At 32.9% G+C, this 26,453-nt stretch overlaps 10 protein-coding genes and 1 non-coding gene across 11 annotated transcripts, besides 2 other annotated features; 6 read left to right on the top strand and 5 right to left on the bottom strand.

The window, feature by feature from the left end:
• Window positions 1-144: 144 nt before the first annotated feature.
• Window positions 145-2,553, top strand: TVAGG3_0979600 (uncharacterized protein; the record flags this gene model as incomplete). Its single annotated transcript, XM_001319057.1, has 1 exon — window positions 156-2,405. The coding sequence occupies one exon, from the start codon at window positions 156-158 to the stop codon at window positions 2,403-2,405; it is 2,250 nt and encodes a 749-aa protein (XP_001319092.1).
• Window positions 2,554-2,616: 63 nt separating this feature from the next.
• TVAGG3_0979590 (uncharacterized protein) lies at window positions 2,617-4,096 on the top strand (the record flags this gene model as incomplete). Its single annotated transcript, XM_001319058.1, has 1 exon — window positions 2,617-4,029. The coding sequence occupies one exon, from the start codon at window positions 2,617-2,619 to the stop codon at window positions 4,027-4,029; it is 1,413 nt and encodes a 470-aa protein (XP_001319093.1).
• Window positions 4,097-4,455: 359 nt separating this feature from the next.
• TVAGG3_0979580 (chitin-binding type-2 domain family) lies at window positions 4,456-11,067 on the top strand (the record flags this gene model as incomplete). The annotated part of the gene is made up of 1 exon (XM_001319059.1): window positions 4,694-11,020. The coding sequence occupies one exon, from the start codon at window positions 4,694-4,696 to the stop codon at window positions 11,018-11,020; it is 6,327 nt and encodes a 2,108-aa protein (XP_001319094.1).
• A 177-nt stretch (window positions 11,068-11,244) lies between these two features.
• Window positions 11,245-11,484, top strand: TVAGG3_0979570 (uncharacterized protein; the record flags this gene model as incomplete). The annotated part of the gene is made up of 1 exon (XM_001319060.1): window positions 11,245-11,484. One exon carries the CDS (start codon window positions 11,245-11,247, stop codon window positions 11,482-11,484), a length of 240 nt encoding a protein of 79 aa, XP_001319095.1.
• Window positions 11,485-11,830: 346 nt separating this feature from the next.
• Window positions 11,831-12,925, bottom strand: TVAGG3_0979560 (aspartate-ammonia ligase family; the record flags this gene model as incomplete). Its single annotated transcript, XM_001319061.2, has 1 exon — window positions 11,906-12,862. One exon carries the CDS (start codon window positions 12,860-12,862, stop codon window positions 11,906-11,908), a length of 957 nt encoding a protein of 318 aa, XP_001319096.1.
• A 1,637-nt stretch (window positions 12,926-14,562) lies between these two features.
• Window positions 14,563-14,636, top strand: TVAGG3_0979550. The gene has a single exon. It is a non-coding gene; the product is annotated as a tRNA-Arg (tRNA).
• Window positions 14,637-14,809: 173 nt separating this feature from the next.
• TVAGG3_0979540 (ubiquitin-like family) lies at window positions 14,810-15,721 on the bottom strand (the record flags this gene model as incomplete). Its single annotated transcript, XM_001319062.1, has 1 exon — window positions 14,810-15,721. One exon carries the CDS (start codon window positions 15,719-15,721, stop codon window positions 14,810-14,812), a length of 912 nt encoding a protein of 303 aa, XP_001319097.1.
• Window positions 15,722-16,060: 339 nt separating this feature from the next.
• TVAGG3_0979530 (phosphatidate phosphatase protein) lies at window positions 16,061-16,858 on the bottom strand (the record flags this gene model as incomplete). The annotated part of the gene is made up of 1 exon (XM_001319063.1): window positions 16,091-16,852. One exon carries the CDS (start codon window positions 16,850-16,852, stop codon window positions 16,091-16,093), a length of 762 nt encoding a protein of 253 aa, XP_001319098.1.
• A 698-nt stretch (window positions 16,859-17,556) lies between these two features.
• Window positions 17,557-19,549, bottom strand: TVAGG3_0979520 (long chain fatty acid--CoA ligase family; the record flags this gene model as incomplete). The annotated part of the gene is made up of 1 exon (XM_001319064.2): window positions 17,586-19,544. The coding sequence occupies one exon, from the start codon at window positions 19,542-19,544 to the stop codon at window positions 17,586-17,588; it is 1,959 nt and encodes a 652-aa protein (XP_001319099.1).
• A 296-nt stretch (window positions 19,550-19,845) lies between these two features.
• On the bottom strand, window positions 19,846-20,895 carry TVAGG3_0979510 (phosphatidylinositol transporter protein; the record flags this gene model as incomplete). The annotated part of the gene is made up of 1 exon (XM_001319065.1): window positions 20,296-20,853. The coding sequence occupies one exon, from the start codon at window positions 20,851-20,853 to the stop codon at window positions 20,296-20,298; it is 558 nt and encodes a 185-aa protein (XP_001319100.1).
• Window positions 20,896-21,236: 341 nt separating this feature from the next.
• Window positions 21,237-21,274: a mobile genetic element.
• A 2,153-nt stretch (window positions 21,275-23,427) lies between these two features.
• Window positions 23,428-23,464: a mobile genetic element.
• A 462-nt stretch (window positions 23,465-23,926) lies between these two features.
• TVAGG3_0979480 (ribonuclease H protein family) lies at window positions 23,927-26,385 on the top strand (the record flags this gene model as incomplete). The annotated part of the gene is made up of 1 exon (XM_001319066.2): window positions 23,945-26,203. One exon carries the CDS (start codon window positions 23,945-23,947, stop codon window positions 26,201-26,203), a length of 2,259 nt encoding a protein of 752 aa, XP_001319101.1.
• Window positions 26,386-26,453: the final 68 nt, after the last annotated feature.

Genomic DNA, 26,453 nt, shown 5'->3' with positions numbered 1-26,453 from the left:
AAAACTAGGAAGTATTCCTATTAATGTTTCAAATCTGTATATAACTCTTTCATGAAAACAGTTCTTGCAGTTTTTGAGCAAATTCCATCGCGTGTTTACATATTGAGGAAAAAAACGTTCAAACTCTAAAAAATTTAGTGTAGAAAAAAAAAGAAATGAATGATAAAATAATACAGCCAAGGAGAGGGCGGTCAGCAATGCATGCAATGACTGCTCCTCAGAGTACTCTAGGAAGTCCTCGTGGCCGAAATATACGAACAGCAAAAGGAATCAGACTTAGTTTCGATTTAACAGGTCTAATGCAAAATACACTTAATCCTGATGGGGAAGACACTTTAGCAGTTATAAAACCCGTTTTCAGGCAGTTTATCGAGAAAATATCCGACTTTTTAAATCATACTGGTGGAACTAAAGCAATTCGTGATGATTTACAAGGAATTACTCTAAAAACAGATGAATTGTTCTCTACATTTTACTCTCAATTAACAAAATCAGGACGTTCTGCTATACCAATTTCAAAAATTAAAACGATTTCTTTAACTACAATGTCTGTTAAATCCTCTGCTATTCCATTTGCTTTAATATGGCAAAGAATCATCAAACATATCAACAGAATCAAAGAAACAGGTGAAAAATTAATTCTTGATTCAATTAACGACAATTTCAACATAGTTTTGAACTCTTTAGATTCAATTATCAATAGCAATGGATACAATGCCGGCATGCATGATAATAATATCAAGAAAGCAAGGAAATTCCAACAAGTTGTTTGGAATTTACAAAGAAAGGTTCAAGATTTCTTCAATATCATCAATGTTGAAAAGAAATATCATGAGAAAGCAATTACCGATGAGCTTAAAGTACTTTCTCGTGATATTTCCGCTGCTTATACGAATGATTTTTCAAAGATTGCAGCAGTTTTCTCAGAAAACGAAAACAGCCGTAACAAAATATATACATGCATTTGTGAAGTTGTTTTTCAGCTACATTCTCTCACAATTTTCTCAGAAGATGTACTTGCGATTTCTAATGCGTATACAGATGTTGATCAGTACATAAATGTGATCGTTGACAGTCTCCAGATACGAGACAAGCTCAATGAAACATCTCCTGAAGAGGAAGAAGAAGAAATTCCTCGAAATACAACAAATTCGCTCAAAAAGTCAATAATTGACAGCGAAGGAGAGTATTTCCTTGTTGACATGGAGCTCCCTGAGATTGTCCATCGAGCATCAATAGCTTTCAAACGAGGAATCACAGACAGAAAGAGATTTGACGAATTTATGTCAGTTTTACGTAAAAAATCCGATCTTGTAACAAACGAAATCAAGACTTGCAAAGACACACTTCAAGAGCAAGCTCCAAAGATTGCTTCCTACGACGAAATGGAGAAGAGCCTTCAAGAAGCAACGAAAGAAATCACTGAGTTCAAAACGCAATCATTTATCCAGAAACAAACAATAAAAGATCTCAAAGACAAACTGAATGAAATGACGAACAACACGAATGTCAATGGCTTGAGATCGTGTTTGAACGATGTCTGCACTGTTCTTTCCAACAACACTGAAGAAATAAAAGCAAATGGATCAAATGATGACGCAATCATCGAAACAACGCGTCAACTCCTTGAAGTTGCAGCGAAAAACAAATGTTTGAGTTGCCAACAGAACGAAGAAGTATTTAAGTCTCTGAAACAGTTGTTAGGATCAGAGATGTATGTTGAAGAAGTCCAAATATTAATCAGAAAATATAATGAATTGTCAAATCATTATACATCGCAATCTGACAAAATTTCGGAATTGACGGAAGAAATAAAGACATTAAGAGAAAGTTTGTATGCTATAATTGGTGAGTTCAAACTCTCTTTGCCTGATGAAAAGAACTTGCCAACTTTCTCTGTAATGTGTGTAAAAGAACAATTGGCAATTTTGAATAATAAGTTTGAAGCTGAAAAAGTTCATCATTCTAAGGATATTGTTGCTATTACACAGATGATAAAGAAGTCATTTAACTTGGCAGAAAATACTTCTTTGGAATCTGATATAGAGAACTTACAAAAAGCGTTTCATTCCATTCAAAATGAAATGATAACTCAATCAAAATTCTTAAAAACCGTCGAAGAAAGATTGAAAGCTTTGACCAGAACGTCGGCAACTCCTAAGTCAATAATGGATTCGATTGATCAGATGCTTAGCTTAGTAGAAAACACAGAGAACCCATTGGAACCTTTAGTTAAAACTTTGAGAAGAACAATTGCGGAATCTAAAAAGTGCATTAACGTTATTGAACCAAAGATACAAGATTTAACTGGTATATCACTGGTTATTAATCAAGATCTTGGAATTGATCAACGACTTGCAAATATTTCCGCAAATTTGGAAACATTCTTTGCCAATCAATCTTAATTTCATAATTGTCTAATGATATTTTGTTTTGTCATATACTAACTTGACAAAAACAAATTTTATGATTTGAGAATTTTATTTCCTTCATTGTTTGATTTATTTTGTTTTTAATTAAAATGTATTTACTATTACTGTTTGTTTTATCAAATAAAATTACTATGAATGTCTGAAATTTGATAACATTGATAAAAATCTCTTTTTTTGACAAAAAATGAAGAGCCTTAAAAATGTCTCAATAACTGCTCTTCAGATGAGGTTTATCACGACTTCCCCATATTTATCAGGTGATAGTCAGATAACTATCATGAAATCAACGTTTTCCAGATCATTTCACCCGATATTTTATAACATTAATTCAATTAAAGCTCAGAAATCCACATTCAACAGATTTTTATCATCAGTTGTTTATTGTAATAAAGAATATAAATACATTTCTTCGGCATTTACAGAATCAAAAACATATGATACAACTGATTCATACCAATTCGATTGTTGTAAGTTTTCTGGCATCACTGGATCACCATGTCTTGTTCTAAATAATCCAGAAATGACTGTTAGAGTCAGAAAAACTACAATTCAACAATGCACATCAACAGTAGGAACAATAACATTAAATACAAGAAATACTATCTTCGATGGACTCCAGATGTCAGATTCTAAATCTCCAGTTGGCGGATTTTTTGCCGCAAATCAACAATCAAGATATGGCGGAGTTTCATGCTTATCATGCACATTTGTAGGCTCAGAATATACAGATACAACCTCTCGCGACCCATTTTACATTAATACTTCATCCTGTGTTTTGGAATTTACAAATATAACTTCAAATAAAATCAAAACTTGGGGAGCTGTATTTGGAATATCAGCTCCCGATTATTTCTGTCTCAAAAACTGCTACGTTAATAGTTGCGAAGGTAGATGTATTTTATGGTCACAATATACTAAGTCCTGTACCGTAGTTTCCTCGACGTTCGGTAGGGTATCAATTTTAGATGGCTCAGGCAATGCTATTTTTTGGGCTTCCACTAAAATGATTTTCAAAAATTCATATATCTCTCCAACTTCACAATCTACCATTGTTAACCTTCAATCTGGCGATGGGTCATTTTATTTCTCCTCTTGCTCGTTCACTACATCCGATAGTGGCACAAATTCAGGAACATCAAATCAATTTGGCGCTCCTTCCAAAGGAGAAACGCAAATAACATTTGCTCTCTACGAGAATTGCGAAGGCATCCCTGCAACACCTCCTCCCACCCCTAAAATAACCCCGCAAGAGACACTTGTCCCTACAAAATCTCCTGACACTCCAGAACCAACGCAATCGCCCGTAGAAACTCCAAGCCCGTCACAATCTGCGGTTCCTCCTGAGCGAACTGTATCTGCTACTCCATGGCCTTCACCTATTTATGAAGAAGCATTTGGATTTTCAGCTTTGGCCGCATTTGTTATTTGTATCATTGTTTTCTTCATTGTTTTCATTTACAGAGAGTTGCTGGAGAAGTCATCTTCAGCCACAATTGATGAAACAGAGAGAGTTCCGTTTGTTTTAAACAAGAGATCCTCATCTTCTGAAAGACGTGGTAATTATTTCTCTCTGAGCTCTGGAGATGATTCAGACTAACACAGAATACTTTTATGTATCTGCGATATATCATAATTGTTATTTGTAAATAAAATATTTTTCTTAGATAAATTTTAAAATTTTGACACTTTAGAAAATAGTTTCATGTTTAAAAAGTCAAAATATGAGACGAAATTTTTAAGAATCCTGCTTAAAAATGGATTCATTTATGAGAATTGTGACGAAATTTATATTTATATTGAAATTCTCTCAATTTTCTACATATGAAAACAATATCCTCCTAATATTTGTTTAAGATCATCTGGTATTATCTTTTAAATTTCTTATAATTTTCATTATCAAAATTATATTTAATTTTTTTGATATATATTATCAGCATAATTTGTTTGATTTACTATTTGCAATATATTTATTAATGAAAATCTCAAAAATAAGGAAAATGATGAAAAAAACGAGTTTATCGTACATGGATGCATTTTTCGTACATCAACACGATTTTGCCCATCCATATACGGTAAAACTATGGACTGTCAGTACCTTCGAGGAAACTTCCTACTTATTAACATTTGATGGCGTGAAATTTCGCTTATTCAATTTTTTTAATTTTAAATTACTTAAAGAATGCGAGTTTGTTAGTCATGAAACATTAGCAGTAATGCATCCTATATTCACACCTTTATATCCTTCGAAAGCTTTGTTTTTAATGGTAAAAAATCGAAGAACTATTTTAGCGTTTGATGATACATTATCACAAGTTCCATCATTAAGTTTAGATACAAAAATTGTTGTGCTTGCCATGTCATGGTCACAAAAATTCCAAACATTATACTTATCAGGTAATTTTGGCTGGGTTCGTGCTTTAGAAGTTCATGCTCATACTTCCATTTCAGGCACAGCTTGTGAATGGGAAGGAAAATGGACAACAAGACATAATTCTCAGTGGATGAATCATTTAGTATGTGATGACACTAAAGAAATCCTATTTGGTGCATCAGGAACAGATGTTTACATCATGTCGATGAACGATGGCAGCTTATTACAGAAATTTAATACAGGTCATAAAGCGAATATCTCAGGAATCAGCTATTCTCCTGAGCACTTGATGTTTTTCACCGCAGCTACAGATGGCATAGTCAAGACCTGGCAAGTTTTCGAGAAAAGCGCTCTCAATACCCAAACGATTGACCAAGTTCGGCTTGGACCAATACATTTGATCATAGATTCCATGTCAATCATCACAGTATCCCACGAAAGAGTCATCCGCCGCTACAATATGATGACAGGAAACCTCATTGGCTCATATAACCTCGAGCCATCTGTTCCATTAGACATGAAAAACGTAGAAGCGGCCATAGACTTACAATCCGCAATGACCTACAAGACAGAGAAGAAGTCCTGGGTTTTCCAAAGCGAAGGCGGCATAATCAGGCAGTTCCAAGCCTGTTTTGCTCCGAAAGAACTTTCAATTTGTTCAGATGCTGTTGTTTCAATTTTGGTCGACCACAATGGTAAAATTTTTGCTCTGTCGAAGACCAACATCATCCACCAGTTGTACGCTGACACCCATGAATCAACTGTCTACGATTTGGATACAATGCCAATTGCTAACACTGGAAAACCACATACTATTTCTGTTCCTGTTTCCGAAATGGTTTTACACAAAGGAATAATTTACGTTGGTTTTTCGAACGGAGAAATCAAATGCTTTAATACAAATAACAAGCAACTGTTCGAAATGAATGAACCAACACTTGGTAACAGAATAGACTCAATGCTGCCTCTTGAAAACGTAATGACAGTTAGACATTCTTATTGCAAAAAATGTAAAAAAGTGACAACTTTATTATTCACTTCCACAAGTAATGGCGGCATTGTTATGCATTGTCCAACATGCTGGGATTATATTGGCAGCTGGAAGATCTCAAATATCGGAATGCTCCACATGGAAAGGACTCCTGACGGTAAATACGTCATCGGATTGGAAGATGTTGTAATTCATATTTATAAGGTTAATGAACAATATTTTGAAGAAGTTTTCACATTGAAATTGGACGAATTCGAGATCGCTCAGACCTTCAAGTTCGCAACTAACAGTTTATTAGTTGTTTGCCTAGATAACGGTAAAGGAAAAGTCTATGAGTTACAAGAAGATTTGCATGGAAATCCAACTTTGACACTTTTGCATAATATGAAACTCCATAATTCTCCATTTACTTCTATCATTTCTTCCATGGATCTACTCAAATTCGAAGGCGGATTGGAGCTAATTAAGAAAGAAAATCTTGAAGGATATGTCTGTTCTTTGGGAACAAATGATACATTAACAATAGCTGATTGTATCACAGGTATTGTCCAATACACGAAAGACACTCCAAAACACACAACAAACCATGAAATGGCATTTATTTTAGCAGGAAAATTAATGATAGTTTTGGGTGTTGATCAAAATATTCGGTTATTGGATTGGCCTGATTTCCAAAGAATTTATCCTTCTCCACCACATACTCCGAAGAAAGAAGAAGAGGAAGATAAGAAAGAGTTATCAAGTGAAGAAGAAGATGACGATGTTGTTCCTTTCTTCCAACAAACAACGAATAACATGAAAAACAATTATTTCAGTTCTTCATCTTCAAGTTCTCAAGAGCATTTCAATTTGGAGTCAGGAGAAAACAACTTGAACAATGTAAATAATGAACCAATATTGAGATATCCTGATATTCCTCCTGGAGGAAGAAAGAGAATGGACTTGATTTTCGAAGACGGACATCCGAAAATTGTCGTTGAAGGTGAAGAAACTTATACTTTTAATTTGGATTCTCGTCCTTCTGTTGGAGAATTGATAGCTGCTCCTCAATCTGATATAGACGCAGTGATGCAGCACAACGCAAATATTATTAAGAAACTCATTGCTAATGATCCAAGAGTTGCTGCTGCTTTCCAACCACAAAAGAAAATCAAAAGAATCAGAGCGAAAAAAGTGGAAAATGTCGATGAAGAATTCTTTTATTCGTTCTTTTTGACGTTGGATGTCAAATCTGTTCCAAAAGAAGTATTCCAAGAGATGCACAGGAAGAGGCTTGAGAAACAGAGTGCCAGGAAATCCATTAAATCTATCTCTTCGTCATCAGCAAGAACAGAAAACTCTCAAGAAGAAAATGAAAGTGATGAAATAGAAGTTGTCAGAAAAATTAAGCCAATAAAGAAAATTGGCAACAGAAAAACTCGTGAAAATAAGAAGAAACAAAGAGTTTTCGAGATCGAACTAGAAGATGGAACAATAGTACAAACAAATGAACTAACAGCTGATATCCTTGCAAACTTAGCAAATTCAGAAGTCAATGATCCAACAAGAGTGGCTTACAACGCAAGTAACATAAATGTTCCAGGAAAAATCTTCCAAAAAGCTCTGAAAGGTCTCAAAAAAGTATCAGAAAACAAAGCCAAAAAGCCAATTATTCACTTGACACAACAAGTAGCTTTGCCAATCCAAACAATCATGCCAAATGGTGTCTACATTGGTGGTTCCGAAGCGAGACATTTCCACAACACAAAACCAACATTTTATGATGATTGGATTCCTCCGAAACAACCAAAACCATATTCCCAATCAATGAGTGGAGCTGATTTCATGCATTGGGAAGGAGTAAGGTTCCACAAGAGGCCTGAGCATCATGGATTCATTAAGAACATCTCGTTGAGTGAACAATATTTTGATATCAATGAATACGATGAATACGAAGAAGAAGAGGAAGAAGAAGAAACATTGGAATCAATCCAGAAAAGAAGGAATTTTGTCAACAACATTTTCGATAGAAGGAGACATTCAAACCTTACAAATATCGAAGAATTCGATCAGGCATCAGATGAATTCGATCCTTCTGGATACGAACCAATAAAAGAAGAAATATTCCCTGCATTGAAAGAAGCAAAATCAAATGAAAATGTTGTCGAAGAAAAGGCTGATACATTTGGAGAAGAACCAATATTGTCAAATACAACAAATGATGTCAAAGCATCGAGTCAGATCCAGCTAATCAACACTTCATTGTTTGATCAGTGCAATGACTCTTCCGCGAGTTTGTTTTCGATGTCCGGATTGAACATTTTCGATAACAACAACCAAAGAGCACAAAAACTCGTAAATGAATCTCCTTCTTTGAAGATATTGAGTGATATATACGGAGCAAGTGATAATCCACTGGCTGATCTCATAAAGAATGCTCCGCCAATGTCAGCAGATGATATACAGAACTTGCAACTCAACAAACTTGGTCCTCTTCCTGAATGGACACCTTTAGCTGATACAATTCCAATGGAATCGAGTGGTCCTCAGGAATTGCATGGATTCACAGTTGCTGGTGTTGCCAATCCTAATTATGGTAAGGGAAGACCTCGATCTCCTCCTTCTGGATTGTTTACTTTGAATGATATCAATAATTCTTTGAATGTTGGCAAAAACTTTTTGCCGATGATTTCTGAGAATTCCCAAGAAGATTTCTTGTTGGATTCTATAACAGAAGCAAGTTACGGAAACGAGGATATTGAGCCATTGGATTCTCCTTCTTCTGTTGCTTCATTCCAGAGTTCTATTCTCGCAAAGAAACCTCCAACACCTCCAAAACCAAAGTCGGCATCAGTTCTCCAAGTTGAAGAACATTTGAAGAGAAATGACTTCGCTGCTTTGAGAGAAGTACTTGATGAAGTTGGATTGATAGAAGACAACACGCTGGTCGACCAACCAAAGTGGCAACCAACAATTAACTTCTTGAGTTTCCACCAGAAAGCTCTTTCCAACAATTCTTCGACTGTTTCTTTGTTGAGTCATCATTCTTCGAAGCACAATGATGAAGAAGAAGACAGGAACTCTGCAATTCCTGAAACAATTCCTGATGAAACAACTGAAATACAGAACCTTCCTTCCCAAGTTTCTACTGCTTCTCGCGGAAGTTTCTCCAGTCTTCCTTACGAGGCGCAGACAATCGAAGACAGCGATGGATCTTCACACACAGTCAGCGGACTCATTCCTGAAAACAAGCCGGAAATCAAATTGCCTGATTCTCCGAAACAAGAACCATTAAACAGGAAATCAAGTGATTTGAACATGATTTCTGAAGCTGACGAATTACCTCCACCAATCATGGAACAGATCAATGAAGATGATGAATCAATGACACATGAATCAGTTGAAAACATTGCGGAAACTAAATCAGACGAATCAGGAATCATTCAAGAAGAAAAAGAAGAAAAACATGAAGAGGAAGAACATAAAGAAGAAGAGAATCATGAAGAAGAAAAGAAAGAAGAGGAAGAAGATTCTGATGTTGACATTGATGGAGAGATAGAAAGAATGTCTCAACAATCACAAGCGAAATATGATTTAGAACAGAAACTGAAACAAGAAGAGGAAGAAGAAGAAAAACACGAAGAAAAAATCGAGGAAGAAGAAGAAAAAAAACAAGAAGAACCAAAAGAAGAAAAGAAACAAGAAGAGGAAGAAGAAGAATACGTCGAAGAAGAAGAAATAACTGAATACCAAACAGACACTCAGACATATCAAACAGAACAAACAAATGTTACTGAAGAAGAAGAAGAAGTTGAAGAAGAAAAGCATGAACAACAAAAAATTGAGGAAGAAGAAGAAAAACGTGAAGAACCTGAAGAAAAGAAAACAGAGGAAGAAGAAGTCAAAGAAGAAAAGAAACAAGAAGAGGAAGAATCAGAAAATGAAGAAGAAGATTATCAAACAACTTCAACAGAATTGTCTTCAACAACTTCTGAAGATTTGAGTAACTTGGAACAAGCACAAAACGATCTAAACAACGTCTTATCAAAACAAGAAGAACAAAATCAAGTTGAAGAAAGACAAACTCCTGATTTAAACATCCCTCAAAATGATCCTTTGATAACAATAACTTCTCACAGAAGTCAGCAGTCAAGTGAAGCACAAACACCTAAACTACAGATCGCAGAAGAAATAGGAGATGTCGATCTCGCTAAAATGAATGCAAAACAAGCAAAGAAAAGACCTCCAAGATCAAGAAACAATGAAAAGGTTGAAAAAGTTGAAAAAAGTGACAAGAAATTATCAAAGAAAGGAACAAAACTCACTGCAAGCAAGAAAGACTTGAGGGGCTCCAAGAAATCAGTAGATCACTTCGATACAAGTGATCATAACAACAAATTAACGAAAGGAATCACAATGGAAAGCATTCATTCGGATGATTCAAATGAAGAAGAAGAAACTGGACAATTACAAAAAGATCAGATCACAAACAAGTCAAAGGAACAATTACCAATTACAAAAGACCAGCCTGCAACGAAATTAAGTCGTTCCAATCGTAGTTCAGCACAAAATTCGACATCAAATGTTTCCGTTGAATCTGTTTCGAAAGTTAAAGCTGTTGCAGGAAACAGAGGCCAAGGAAAGCAAAGGAGAACTATTGGAAGAAAGAACAATGATGAGAAGATTCCTTTCGATAATACAATCTCATCTATCACTGAAGAAGAAGGTCCTGATCAACCTCCTGAAACTCTCAAGAAAAAAGTTGTCAAAAAGAAAGTTGTCAAGAAAGAAGAACCAAAGGATTCTCCTCTTGTCAACAGAAAGGACCAACAGAGGAAGGAGGAAGAGGAACTCCTTGCAAAGTTAATGGCAAATACAACGGAAATGAATATAACAGCAGATTTGTCTTCTTTAGGAATTACTGGACAAAAACAAGTTGTTAAAATCGAAAAACAGAAAAGTAGATCTCTTTCTTCACGTATCAACTTGGATGATCCTCCTGAATCATTGAAGATTATCAATGAGAGAGAATCAAATGAACGTCCGAAAGAGAAATTCCCGAATTACACAATAATAAGAAACAAATCTTCAAACGATTTGCTTTCGAAGAAAGAATTCGAAAGGCCAAGACTGAGAATGATGGCTGAGTACGAGACAAGCTTGGCTCCTAAGGCATTCAACTCTTTCTATGCTCCTTCATTGTGGGAGAGAAGAAGAGGAGTCTTAAGAAGAAATTCCATTATTTAATTTTTATTATTTTATAATGTTTGTATAAATATTTAATTTTTTTTTACAAATAACTATTACTAATCATTGAAAGTGTATGAAAACCATAACCATTGAAAGCATTGTTTCATAGAAAAATAACTATCATAGCCTCAATTCAATCTTCATTTTTGAGAATCAAATATTTTTGGCACTTTTATAAAAATTTTTATATTCTGAAATTTTAAACGTCATCGATGCAAGTTATGGATGATTTATGCCAAAGAATATTTGATATACAGCTAGCACTGGAGATGGCTGTTAGTGGACCTATAAATGCAAAGCAAGTACAAGAACTTTCTGCTCAAATGTCTCAAATTGAGCATGAATTAGAATTACATGAAAGTCAAGTCGACGCGATGCTTCCATTAATCGAAAAGTCAAAAGATATCATTCAAGAAATTCAACTCGCAAAGCAGGTTTTCGAAAATGAAATTCATCAATAATTCCAATTCCTCCAAATTTTTATTTTTACAACTCATTGTTGCAAATTACTTTTCGAAATTTAACCACTGCCCACAAGGTTTATAAAGTTATAAAAATTTGTAATGATGAGTTGTTTACTGAGGATTGAAGGTGTTTGATGAATATGTTTTGCTTCAAAAGAGAATTACAGAAGAGTTTGAAACTCGTTCTTTTTCAATTTTGGAAAATTCAATATTATATTGTTTTGTAGAGAACCGTGCTTATAAGAAATAAGATTCCTATTAAAATTAAACCATTTTAATATGTTTTCTTTATTTAATGTTTAATAATTTTTTTTATATTTTCTGATTTGGAATTGAACAGTATCTGATATTTAAAATTAAACAATTGTTAATATTTTTTATATTAATATATTTATTATTATCCGGATAGAAAATAAATTTATAAAGCATCAGCAACTGGATCATCCCAGTAGCCGGACTGGACTTCAGAGATATGCTTCCTTTGCATCAAAAGCATGCATAATCTGCTTTGTCCAATACCACCGCCAATTGTCTGTGGAAGTTCATCGTTCATGATCATCTTGCAGTATGGGTTCTCGAGTCTGTCAACAGCATGAACCTTCTGGAGCTGTGGAACTAATGTATCCTTGTTAACACGATATCCCATTGAAGAAATTTCAAGAGATTCGTTTAAGGCGTCACTCCAGTAGATGATATCGCCATTGTTATCCCAATCATCATAATCAGGAGCTCTTGAGTCGTGGATAGAGCCATCTCCTAATTCCTTCCCAATCTGTTGGATAAAGACGGCCTTATGAAGTTTGGCGATCTTGTTCTCACGTTCTCTAGCTGAGATGTTTGGATACTTCTTACGTAAGGCTTCGGAAGTGATAAATGTGATTGTCTTTGGAATAATCTTCTTATTTTCAAGTTCCTCATCAGAGATGTTTGGATACATGAACTTAAGAAGTTCTGTCTCTAAATCGTAAATGCAGGAGTGGATTGTGTTGACAACTTCAACAACATGTTCTGGGCCTTGTTCTTCAACCATTTCCCAATCCCATTGGTCGACATACATTGAGTGAGTCTTATCAACGTTCTCATCCTTTCTGATAGCGTTCATATCAGCATATAAAGCTTTGATGTTGTATTTCTTAAGAGCAACACGTTTCCATTTAGCTAATGACTGGACAACTTCCATAACCTTGCCCTTGTGTGTGAAGGAAACCTTCTCTTCAACACCATTTAAGTCATCATTGAGGCCAGATGACTTTTCAAGGAAAATTGGAGAAGAAACTCTGATGAAGCCGAGTCTTTCCTTAAGGAGTCTTGGAAAAGCGTACTTGATGTACTCTATTTCCTCAAGTGTTGACTTGTATTGCTGCTGTGGAGGCATAATATATGAAAAATGAATTTTCTATAAGTATTCAAAATATTTGTATGGATGAGTGGTCAAGATTATGGATGACTCAATGAAAAATTGAATGCTGTCAAATTTTTTATGAAAGTTTTATTTGCATTTGTGAAAATGTTTATTCTTGTTACCACGAATACTTTTTATTTTTTATTTTTTGACAAGTTTACAATTGCTTGATTTTATGGAAAAATTTGAACTTTGAATATTATTTTCGTCAATTTTTACCTTATTGGTGTATTCATCCGAATGTGTGTGAGAGATTAGTTCATGATTTAAGATGATTTTAAGAAGTTTTTCATTGTTTTTTACATTTGAGAGTTTTATTTCAGAGAGAAATGTTTTATGGAAAAGAAATATAAATAGTTACATAACAGTGATTAATATTTTATAATTTTATTCACAGAAATTGATGTTATTTTGTTTACAACATTGATTCTGATTCATGATTTCCTTTGATTTTTATGAATGCATATATGCATCTTGTAACTTAAGGTAATCAGTAAATATTAAAGGACACTGATCGTAAAGAAAATCTGACTGAGAAAAAAAATCTTTGATGGGGATTGCGGCTCAGTATAAAAAGATCATCTAGGTGTTTTACTTAGTATAAATTGATTTCAATGACGAATCTATTTTGTTCTTTTTCTCGAATATACGAACAAAAAAAAATATCAGAGGATATATTGTTAGATCTGTAAAATTAATGATCTACACAAAATGTTGAAGTATAATTTTGAGCAGATGAACTGATACTGAAGGTTCTAAAACAGAATAAATAATAAATTCTTCAAATAAAAGGAGGATAACGTCAATCTAATATGGTAGCTCAAATTCTTTGTTTGACATCTTAAAATATATATAAACAACAATAAAATCGGAGAAAATAATTGTTTGAATCAAAGATGAAACAATGAGATTGGTTTGAACTCTTGTTGAAGTAATATAGCTATAAAGCCAATACATGAAATATATCATTCTGTATAAGGAAAGGAGAAAAATGTAATCTACTTGGATTATATTAGTTTTGCTAGATCTTCGTAGTAAAATTATCTGTGGTAAGATTCCAAAAGCTTCAATCCATAATGATACCGCATGGAAAAATGTCCAAATAAAAACTTTTTCGAATCGAAGCTTTGGACCAAATATGAGTGCACATAGTATTGACAGAGCATATATTATTGATATATACAGTGTATCGCGTTGTTCTTCGTAAGTTTTATAAAATTTGAATCTGACTAAATAGATTAGGTATGCATATAATGAAATGATTGCTAATTTAAAAAGAATTGAAACGAATGATCCTTTAAAAATCCATGGATTTACGTATCTGAGTATGTAACATGTTAAATATAAAATTAAAGACTTCAATGAAACAGCATCGCATCTACGCTTAATTTTTATCTTAGCTAGCAATAAAACAATCGATGCTAAATGTAAAAAATCTGCAATTCCAATCAAATTCATCTTAAATCTTGTCACTTTTGGAAAAAAATGAAAAATTGGGGAATGGTAAAATAAATGGTTAATAACGTGAAGTATTTATTTGGATGTAGGATTGAGGATACCTCGTGCAGTATTTTGTTTAAATTTCAGTTGCTTATTATGGATTCCAATTGATAGAAATGATCTCATTTGTTGAGAATTTATGTTATATTTAAAATTTTAAACATACATGTGAAGCGCCGTTGGCCCAATTGGATAAGGCGACTGCCTACGGAGCAGTAGAGTCCAGGTTCAAGTCCTGGACGGCGCGATTTTTTCATTTTGGTGTTCTTCTTTTTTGTTCATCGATGGTATACTAGATTATATATGTTGTAAATGATATATATCTTTTCTAATATTAAAAATGATATGCCGCATATAAAAATTGTTATCCAAATGATAAAAAAACAAAATATATTTTTTATTAATTACAAGAAAACATATCTACTCTTCGACGATGAAACGTTTTTGATTTTTGTATGCTTCAAGCTCGTAATTCTGCTTAAAACTTGAAATCAAATCGATAAAGAATCTCAAATTGAAAACAGGAAGAATTCTCTCCTTGAACAATGGATAGATGATTACAATACAAATGAACACTCCGATTAAAGCGTAAATTGGGTAAATTCCAATAATTGCTTTGCTCTCAACGTTTTTGATGCCTTGAGATATCTTAATAGACTTGATTTCGTGGTATCTATTAATAAACAAAATTCCAATAGCAAGAACGATTGCAAAAGAAATTAAAACCGATAATAAGTATTTTGATGCTTTATCATATGGTGATTCGATGTGAGGCTTGTATTTGAAATCTTGCATATCATACTTCCATGCATTTGGGTTTTCTTCTTGATTTTTGATGAAAGATTTCGGATCAATTCTCCTTCTGACAAATTCCTTTTTCGGAGCTATATTTGGTTTTGGTTTTATTTCTTTTTCAATTGGTTCTTCATCTGAATCATCAGCGACTTTTTCGGATTGAGTTGGTTCTATTTTACGAATTATATGTTGTGGAGGTATTCTTGAAGTTGATGGTTTTTGTTCTTCTGTGCTTGAATGTTGAGGCTGTTTGTCCTGTTGATTTTCGGAATTATTTTGATTTTTATTTTTCAGACGAACTCCTGCGACATTTATAGTTATAGATGATGTTTCATCGATTTCAAGACTACCGATTTGAACTGAAGGATTGAGAATTTTTCCATTAGCTATAATTCGGACATTTGTTTCATCAGATGTTAACTCGCAAAGCTTCAAAAGGTGTTTCTGGAATTGACCAATTGTATATTTTGCAGGAACTTTATTGATTTTTAATATCTCCTTTGTTGCGACAATTTTAGCTATAATATTCACTGACATCAATAAAAATTATGATTTAATAACCATTAATTTCGAACATTTATCAGTAGTGGAAGATACTTAAATCTATGAAATTGTTAAACAAAGTAGATTTTTGGGAAAAGAAATTTCAAGTTTGGAAAATTTAAAAGAAAATGCTTTAATCAACAATCTAAATAGTTTAAAAGAATTTTGAGGACATAGATTGATCGAAACATAATATTATCATTTTCAATTTTTTGGATCTTGGATTTAATTTCTTTTCTGAGTTTGAGGACATTTGTCCTAGCTTTAGTATGGTTCCAGAATATAAAGATTAGTACATAAATTTAAAAGAAAGAAGTTTTTATAATAAACAAACAGAAGATTTTATAATATGAACAAAATATATTACTGTGTAATAGTTTGTGGGAGTGGGAGTGTTTCATCCTTTTGATTCGACTCAATAAAGATTTTTGTAGATAAATTTTCCCAAACTATATAAGCAGCGATGAATCCTATAAATAATCCAGCTAGAACATCGTCAGGATGATGTCTGAAATCGACTATTCGTGTTGCGCCAACGTAAATTCCAAATAATGCAAATAATGCTGAGAAAATGATTGCGTATGGTTTTGCGTACAAAAACTTAATGAAAAATGCTGCCATGTAGATTGTTGCTGACATAGCTGTAGAAGAATGACCTGATGGCCAAGATTTATGTTCTTCTTTGAGTATTTTTTGTGGACATTCGGTTAAATTTTTCACTCCACATCTAGCGTAAATATCTGGTCTTGCGCGTCCAACGTAGCTCTTTGGAACATTTACAAAAATATTGCTCATTGAAATAGCAAAAACCAATCCCCATGCAACTGGAAATAGATCAAATCTGCAAAAATACTTCGGATAGCGCCTTGCAAGGAAGTATAATCCAATAAAAATTAAATTGAAACCTCCAAATACAATGAATGATAAAAGGAGAAATGGTATTTGTGATTTTTTCATTGGATAATTGGAATCTCCGTCATTTTCTGGTATATATAAATAATTTGGTTCGATTGTTGAAAGACCAAGCCAAACAGCAAGAGCAAGGATTGATATGATCATGTCCTGGTAATCAATAAAGTACAATATTCGTTTCCAGAGTGGATCTCTCTCATCAATTTCAATCATTATTATTAAATTGTAAAGAACGATCAGAGTTTACAAAAATTTTCATAAAATATATACAATACTATGCAAATATCGATTTCGAGAGAATTGTATTTATAAATAATCGTTTTCTTCACAATTATGATTGTATAATAGATTTTCTCATTTGGGAGTTTGATACTGTAATCTATCAATTCTAATGTAAATGTAGTATACTATGCAACAGAGTACTAGTTAATAAAGGAGTATTTTAAAATATTTAGCTGAAGTGTCAATTGAATTGCATCAAGTTGATGAAAAATAAGAATTTTGGACCAACATTATGATACTTTTGATCAAGATATTAAGAGTATGAAGAAATATTACTAAAATATGCTAATTTCATATGAATTTGATTCAAATTTTAACAAATTAAACAAATTTAATCGTGAATATTGAAAGAAATACAATAAAACTCTCTCATATATTATATCTATCTATATGTCATCGTTAAATTCGGTCATGAAAAATTCCAAAAAAATTTCAAAATTTCAAAAATGAAATCAAAAAATACGATTTTCAAGATAAAAAGAGAAAAATTAAATATTTTTGGAATTATAAAACCATTTTAAAATTGATTTAAACATGATCAAACTTATGATGCAAGCAAAATCAAAAGAAAATTCCAGAATATATATTTTATGAAAGAAATTATTCAATAATATGTATTTCTAAATGTAAAACAATTAATGTAATCAAATAAATTTTACTAAATTTATCCGCGAAGTTCTGGATGTGCTTCATATAATTCGATAAGTCTAGCCTCGTATTTGTTCTTGAGTTTAGAAAGCTGTGGCTTCTGGGATGGTGTAAGGAGGCCATTATCAATTGTAAATTTGACATCATCAAGAAGAATTGCAGTTAATTTTTCGAAACCTCTAAGATTACGAGCCTTTGCGAGCTCATCGAGGTTCTTAATCATATCATCATGAGCGATCTTTGATTCCTTGAAGTTTTCGATACCAGCTTCCTTCCATTCCTTAATCTGCTGTTCTGTTGGGATAACGACAGCAATTGGATGGTTATGGTGGCCATCAGCGTAAATGTAAATGCCAGAAACGCCCTTGGCCGAACCATAAGCGTCTGTAAGAGAAGTCAAAGAGATATATTCTCCTTGAGAGAGTTTAACGAGTTGCTTGACTCTATCGATAATTTGGACTGTTCCATCGCTTGTAATGATACCGATATCGCCTGTAGCGAACCAGCCGTCCTGTAATGCTTCTTTTGTCAACTCCTCGTTCTTGTGGTATCTGATGAATACGGATGGGCCGCGGAAGAGGATTTCGCCGGATGGATTCTCAGCGTGTGGGTCGTAATCCATGCCTTCGACTCTGCGCAATTTGAGATCTGTAGCAATGGCTGTTGCGCCGACTGTCATTGGGTTCTTGGAGTTGATCTGCTGGATGCAGCCGGCAGCGGAGATCTCTGTAAGTCCGTAGCCTTGGATGATGTTTGGTGTAATGGCAGCGCGAAGGAAATTGTAGACTTCTGGGAGAATTGGAGCACCGCCGGAGACGATGAATCTGATTCTGCCACCGAGAGCCGCACGGAACTTGGAGAAGAGGAAGTTATCGATAAGTAATGATGTTGGCTTGTCGTTTAAGAGGGCATCGATCTTTAATTTGAGGGCTCCACGGATCAAGAGTCTCATTGGTGTTGGAAGCTTGTCGATCTTGGAGTTCATTGTCTCGGCAATCTTATTAAATACACGAGGAACGCCAAGCATCATTGTTGGTCTAAGGGCCTGGACATCATCCATGATGTTCTTGATGCTTCCTGTGTAGAAGCCGATTCTGCAGCCTTGTGCGAGGAAACATGTTTGAGAAGCAAGTTCGTAGATGTGGGCGAGAGGTAAGAATGAAATGTATGTATCGGAGGTTGTAACAGAACCGTTTGGATCAGCAAGGCCTGTTCCACCAGCGATGATATTTTGGTGGGTCAAGACGCAGCCTTTTGGTGTTCCTGTTGAGCCAGATGTGTACATGATGATGGCAACATCTGATGGCTTAACTGGATATGGCTTGAAATCTTTAACTTTACGACCATTCTCTAAGATTTCGGTTGTTGTATGGATATTTGGACGATCTGTTGGGGCAGTATCGCCAATAACGATGATATGCTTCAATGGTGTGTTTGGTTCATCGAAAATCTTGAGGGCTGACTCAAGTTTTGTTGGATGAACAAGAACAACTTTGCATTCTGCATGGTCAACGATATATGAGGCAGCACCAGCGCCAAGGGAGTCATAAACTGGAACTGTTACGGCACCTAAGAAATGGGAAGCATACTGACCAATCTGCCAGTACATGCAATTATGGGAATAGATACCGATGGAGTCGCCATATCCAACACCAAGTTGTTGGAGACCAGCTGCAAATGATGTTACGTATTCATATAACTGTGTATATGTGATCCATTTGTAAGGACCATATTTACCGTCTGGCATAACTTCTCTTTCACCAAAACATTCTTGCTCATGATACTTAATACTCGATGCTTTAATAAGTTGTGGCGTTGTAACAGAGTCTGGCTGGCTTCTGAAGGTAGCAATATAAGCTCCGCCAACTTGGAGAAGTCTGTTATAGTTAATATAAACAGGACCACAATTATCATCGGTTGGCTCATCAGTTGGCACGCAATACGTGTGCGGATCAGTTGATGGATAGGCACCCATTATTTGGATTTGAAGTGACTTGAGTTGATGATGCGATTTTGCATCATATCATTTTTTGTGATTTCTGCATATTTGGTAAATACATTATATGGATAATATGAAAAACACCCTCAAATGTGAACTTTTTCTAACTTCTCAAAATTTTATTTACAATTAATTTATCCCAGTAAACATAAGCGTTTAAATAATTATATTTAAAAATCATGTTTTTGATTGTGATGAATCTCAAAATTCAGAAGCAACGTTAATGTCAGACTTCAATTTTTTTGGATCATTTTTCGATATTTTTAGAATAATAGTGAATACTTGAACATCATTGAATTTTGCAATATTCATAAAATTATTTTCAAAATTGAATACAGTCACAGGTATATTTGAGGCCATTACAGATGAAACGTTACTCACAAAGAGATATGTATATTCATGATAAACTTTATTTTATAATATGAATGATAAATTCAAAGAAAGGAAGATTTTCAAATTATTTTTGAATAAATTCTTTGTCATCTTTATCGAATTCATGCTTATTGCACGAGTCCCTCACCTCTAATTCGTATTTTTCAATTGGTTCGTCATCCATTTTGTACCATTCATTTACACAGCAGTACATAGCTCGATAGGAGCCAAGAAATACATCGTAAAATACATTACGTGTAACATGCGTTTCAACTGCCGTTTGAAGTCCAAACCATTTAAATTCGAATCTAATTACTTTAATGCATAAAGTAATGGGGCCATTATAATGCGAGACTCATTCAGGTGGTTTTGAATCATCTGATATACCTTCTAGTCCTACCAATTCATCGATTCCAGCTTCAGGGAATTTCAAACCATGGCAATCATATTCATCTAATGATGATTTTGGTCCATTTAACAAATCTAAATAGTATACTCTTCTAAGTTTCAATTCATTATCAGGAAGATTTAAAATATTTTCCGGAATTTCATCACCATTTTTGTAAGGTATATGCATACTTTCATTTGTAAGTATAAAACTATTTCCCATATCAGGAATGTTGAATTTTACGTCGAAATGCGGGTATGGATTGCGATTAATTTCATGAACATGAGCGTATTTTTCGGGAATTGCCCATCTAATCCATTGAGGTGCATGCGATTTGATGTGGTAAATTCTATGAACTTCAAATCCTTTGTTATCATTTTCTTCAATAGGTTTTCTTTCCACGACTTCAACGCCATCGCCTCCTTTTGTTTCCTCATGAGATCTGCGAGCCATAGCATATCTTGATGATATGCGAGTTTGATCCATCGTAAATGGGAGGAAAATTCGAAATTCAACAATTTTCATTCTAAATTTAAAATCAATCGAAAAACGGTTTGATTCTCTGTCATGTTCATTAATGATGATTTTTCATCTTTTGATTCCGATACAATTTTTTCTTCAATCGATCAAAATTGTAGAAAATCATATTATTCATTTGCAATTAGTAAAAAATACTCCAACATTGAACAAAACGACAATTTACCAACTGGCATAAGCAAAATAGGAATTTTTGTTAATGAAGAGATATTTTTAATCATGGGTCTTAGTCACTACAAAAGGAGTAATACAATACTAAATTAAACTCTTCTGAATGATATATTTATATATAAATCAAAGATATTATCGACTGACACAAAAAAAGCATAAACACATAATTTCATGCTAGAAACAATTATTTCGCTATATATTGTTGTAAACAGAAATTCATCAAAAGTGACACCTCAGAAAAGCTAAAATATTGAATTTTTGGAACTTTTGATAGAGCACGTTTTTAAATATTAATTAAAGTAAATGTATATTTTGTAAAGATTCTTTTTAATAAAAACTAAAATTTTGAAGAAGAACACAAAATCTTCTGAAAAATAATATCACATAAACTCATATTATTTTCTAATATATAACTATTTTATATAAAAATCAAATTCAATGATCTTAAAAGCGAAGGATAAACCTCAAAATTTACGAATATAATGAGTGGGAATATAATGCTTATCTATCATAAAACCATATGAAATATCAATTTTTGCTTTACGCCTAATTTTTGACGACAATTAGCAAAAAATGTTAAATGTTAACACTCAGTCCATTTGAATATGAAAAATAAAATTGACTTTGATTAAATGTTTTTATTTATCATGCAATTCTTCTTGCGACCAAAGATTTGAATAAAAGTTCAAAAAATAAGATAGCTTAAAAAAATAATACGTAGTGTTTACTAATAAAATAATATAATTCTATTAAAATGATTGATCCAAAAAAATATAAACCAAAATAATTGTTATAATTAAATGAAGAAGTAATTTAAAATAAGGGTTTCGTTTTGCGAAAAAACATACAATACGCAATTTCGCTAAAAACATTTAGCTAGTAATTTCGACCTTTGACTCCACTCAAGACGTCACTTTTTAATTTTGCGGTATCATATTTTTGGAAAATCTTTATGAATATTATATAAAAAGTCTCTTTAATATCTATATTTCATATTTTTATCGATTTTTTAAAGTTTTTGCGAAAAGTATTCAATTATTTTTGCTATTTGGTCGGGTAAATGTCGGATTTGCGACATTTTCTGATATGATATTCAGATTCTACGTTGATAATAATGCTTATAGAACCCTCTGCTATTGTGTCAAAATTGCGAAACCGATAGCAAAAATATCTCGCAATATCAAAATTGAGATATTGAGTGAATTATGCATTATAGAGATTAAAAATCTGATTTGTGAAAACATCTCATCAGTTTCTAGCTAATTCAAAAATCTTTACTATCTTATTCGATTAAAATGAAAAGGGAATAGTTTCATTATGCTTTAAATGACAGCCTTATAATATAATCATAGTTTTCGCTCAATATGCAGCATTTTTTTTTTCGAAATCTATGGTCAATATCCTAAATACTGATTGCTTTGCATTCATATCTCTTACATTTTCTATACCCACATCACTATTCATTGCTATTCCATCTTTTCTTTTTGTTTGTTTCTCATAATTTCTCAAAAAACATGATAACTTGATATTTGTAAATATCATACTTTATAACGTAAATAAGAACTTGACCTATTAAGAAAAGCAGTAATGAAAAGAAAATCTGAAATTCAATAAAAATTACAAGTTTCTGATGACAATTAGCTTAATTAAACCAGGTACAAGATTATATAATTGTATTTTATCCAATTATCCATATAATATCTTATCCAGAAAAAATAACTTGATCAATACCAAATGATTTTTTAACTAGTAAATAAAGTATTTTCTTTACACACACATTGTATATCATAGTTTTTTTTTTTTTTTTGGTTTCGCAAAACATCCAAAAACAAATATGTTATAAAAGTGACAATTTTAGCAAAACGAAACCTTTATTTAAAACGATTTGATTTATGATCAAATTTTATATATTTTTTTAAGCTATCTTATTTTTTGAAATTTTATTCAAATCTTTGGTCGCAAGAAGAATTGCATGATAAATAAAAACATTTAATCAAAGTCAATTTTATTTTTCATATTCAAATGGACTGAGTGTTAACATTTAACATTTTTGCTAATTGTCGTCAAAAATTAGGCGTAAAGCAAAAATTGATATTTCATATGGTTTTATGATAGATAAGCATTATATTCCCACTCATTATATTCGTAAATTTTGAGGTTTATCCTTCGCTTTTAAGATCATTGAATTTGATTTTTATATAAAATAGTTATATATTAGAAAATAATATGAGTTTATGTGATATTATTTTTCAGAAGATTTCATTCTATATGCCTATGAAAAGTACTCTCAAAACTAACTTTTCCTAATTATAATTAAATCTAGAATATTGTATGATGCTTAGTATTATTTCATTTTTCTCATTCAATTTAGAATTTACAAATGTCAAAAAATTGAGAACTGTCACTTTTGTTGAATTTCTGTTTATTACAATATTACATGAGATAATATGGAAAATTTCTCGCCAGCTCGGCTTTTTCAAAAACTTCGTTTACAAATCAGTAAAAATTATGGGTTATTTTCACTTCTACTCCATTATTTAGAATCTTCTAAACATACGTTAATATAAAATTAACAAAATTTGAATTAAACGTAACTTCAATATATAAAAGATCAATAATTCTATCAAAATATTTGAGGGCCTATTCAAACCCAATTTGAATGTAAATACAGTAATCGATAATAATTCGAATGAGTTACATTTCTCTTATTAAAAATTTTAAATTTTTCCAAAAATTTTAATCTCTTAATGAATTATCATTCTTATTTCAGCTAGAACCTAATTACATAAGAATTTATATATAATGTTAAATTGAATGCAAAAACTTTAATGAATTTTTGAAACAAACCGTAAATATTGAAAGATTAAAAATCTACTGGCTTTTACTTCACTTTTTAATAGAAACAATTATGCTTGTATCCTTTCTAATTTATTTGTCACGTAGCAAAGAGATAACAATAGTCAGTGAAACAGGTCTAAACTTTAATCAAGTTTATAACGCAACAGCTGGATTTTATGTTTACTATCCAAATTCTGGAAATTGTTGGGATCGTGGCATTTGCGTTATAAAAAATGTCTACGGAGGAACAATCCCATACAGGTGGTCTGGAACATTCAAGACCGACTTTGATATTCTTTATAATGGTGAATGGACAACATACCGAAGAACAGGCTGGTGGCCAGTTTTTGAAGTCGATAACAATGGAGTTCAAATTCCAATCCAAGGTGTCTTCGGTGGTGTAGCAAAGTCTTCTGGTGTTCAAGTACGAACAAAAGTTTCAAAACCGTTTGAAGATCTTGGACGTGCATCCAATTTCTTACTAATCGAATTCATGGCAAAATGCATTGATGGATATCCACATAAGATTTCAATTGCCACTTATGCAGATATTATGATTAGAGCTTCAGATAATGCCGATATTGTATGGTATGGGGAACCAGGACAGAAAAGAGGTTTCACTATGTATGATATAATGAATACAGGACGTATTTTCACAGTTATTACAAGACAAGCATATGGAGTTAATGATGTCGACAATTTATGGTTTGGCAATTGGGATTGGCGAGGAAATCTTCATTATTGGGAAGATAGAAGACCAAATGAAGGAAACTTCACAAATCATATAGATTCTGCTTTTTCACTTGGTTGGAAGAATCGCGATCTCTATCCTGATAATGGAGAAGTTTCCTTTGGTGTTCTTCTTGGATTAGGAAAGGGAATTGTAAAACCCCCAAGAGTTGAAGTTGATGAAACAAACTTTAAACATCTTTATAAACCCAAAGAAAAAATCAGTATCGATATCAAAGTTTACGATGAAGATAGACTTTATAACAGTACTCTTTATTACAATTTCAATGGAAAGAATAATAATTTTACAAATGTAACCTATGGGAAAACGTACACAATAAATAATATCACACTCGGAACTACTGGAAGATATTCATTTTATTGCTATGCAAAAGACACTGCAGATTTAGTTTCCAATAATTACACGAGAGACTTTTTGGTAGATGAAGCTCCAATTTTGACAATTCTTAATGGTCTTGCAGAAAAATATACCGATTCTGCTTCTTTCATCGTTCAAGGAAAGGTTTGGGATGACACATGGGCAGAACTTAAATTCAGAGTTGATAATAGCTTCTACTTCAGAATTGATAATGGATCACGATTAAATTGCTATAGATCAGAAAAACCATTTTTGAAAGAATTTAGTCTTCGCACCGAAGGAGTTCCATATGGATGGCATAGACTTTACATCTGGGCAGAAGATGAATATGGAATTAAATCTAATGAATATGAACATCGATTCGAATATGTCAAGATGAACCCTCCAAGTTTGGAAATCGTTCCAAATAATTATCCAACGGAATACTACTATGATCGAGAAATCGAAATTGAGTTAGCATATTATGATAAAGATGTTGGGGATACTTATACAATTTTCTACAGACCACCAACACTTGGCGATTTGGAATCTGATATTCAATTGTATTCCAATGTTTCTGATGGCCAGCGGAGAAAAATGAATTTCACATACAAGGTTCCAAGGTTATCAGAAGGTTCACACTTTATCAAATTCATCATCAAAGATGACAAAGGTCTTTCATCACCTTATAAAACGTTTAATTTCACAATGAAGTATTATCCTATTGCTACTGCTACAATACCAGAACCATGGAATCCACAAACAGTTGATCCAAGCTACACAGGAGCCCAAACACATTCTGAGACTTTCTTTCATTCATGCACTATTGTTTTAGACAGCAATGGAAATGATGCTTACTCATGCACAATAACAACGACATATATCTTTGTTGAAACTAATGCAAAGACACCAACACCATCAGCATCAACAATTGATAATGGTGCTTTCATAGAGTCAGGAGGAGGAAAAAGTAATAATAAAAAGAAGAATATTTATCTCATCATTGGCGTTGCTGCTGGAATTGTTGCGTTGGCTGCAATCATCGCAGGTATTATTATTGCAAAGGAGGCTGCAAAGCATGCTGCAGAGTTTGAATTTGATCCAGAGAAGGGCGAGTTCATTGAAGATCCTGGAGTTAGCCAAGAAAATGATAACCCAATATATGATGAAAACGCTAATGATGATCCATTCAAGAACGATTTCGATGAACAGCCAGAAGAAGCAAGTAATTTAATGGAGTAAAACTTTTGTCATCACCAAATTCATTTCACCATAAATAATTTTCATTCCATGCATATTCTATTTAATTTTTTTTAATTATACTTGAGATTTATGGCATTGAATGTATATGCCCTTGATTTCATTTTACCATATAATTATAAATTTGTTAATTCAAATTATGAAGCAAGAATTTGATTAAAGATATAAATTTGTTTTAAATCTATGGATAAATACATAGATTTAAGATTAAACTTAGTCAGGCTTGATTTTA

The sequence above is a fragment of the Trichomonas vaginalis genome, chromosome I, assembly GCF_026262505.1.
Source record: "Trichomonas vaginalis G3 chromosome I, whole genome shotgun sequence".
In the NCBI taxonomy this organism is placed as follows: domain Eukaryota; phylum Parabasalia; order Trichomonadida; family Trichomonadidae; genus Trichomonas; species Trichomonas vaginalis.
Note: the sequence above shows the minus strand (reverse complement) of the source record. Positions and strands in the feature narration are given on the sequence as shown.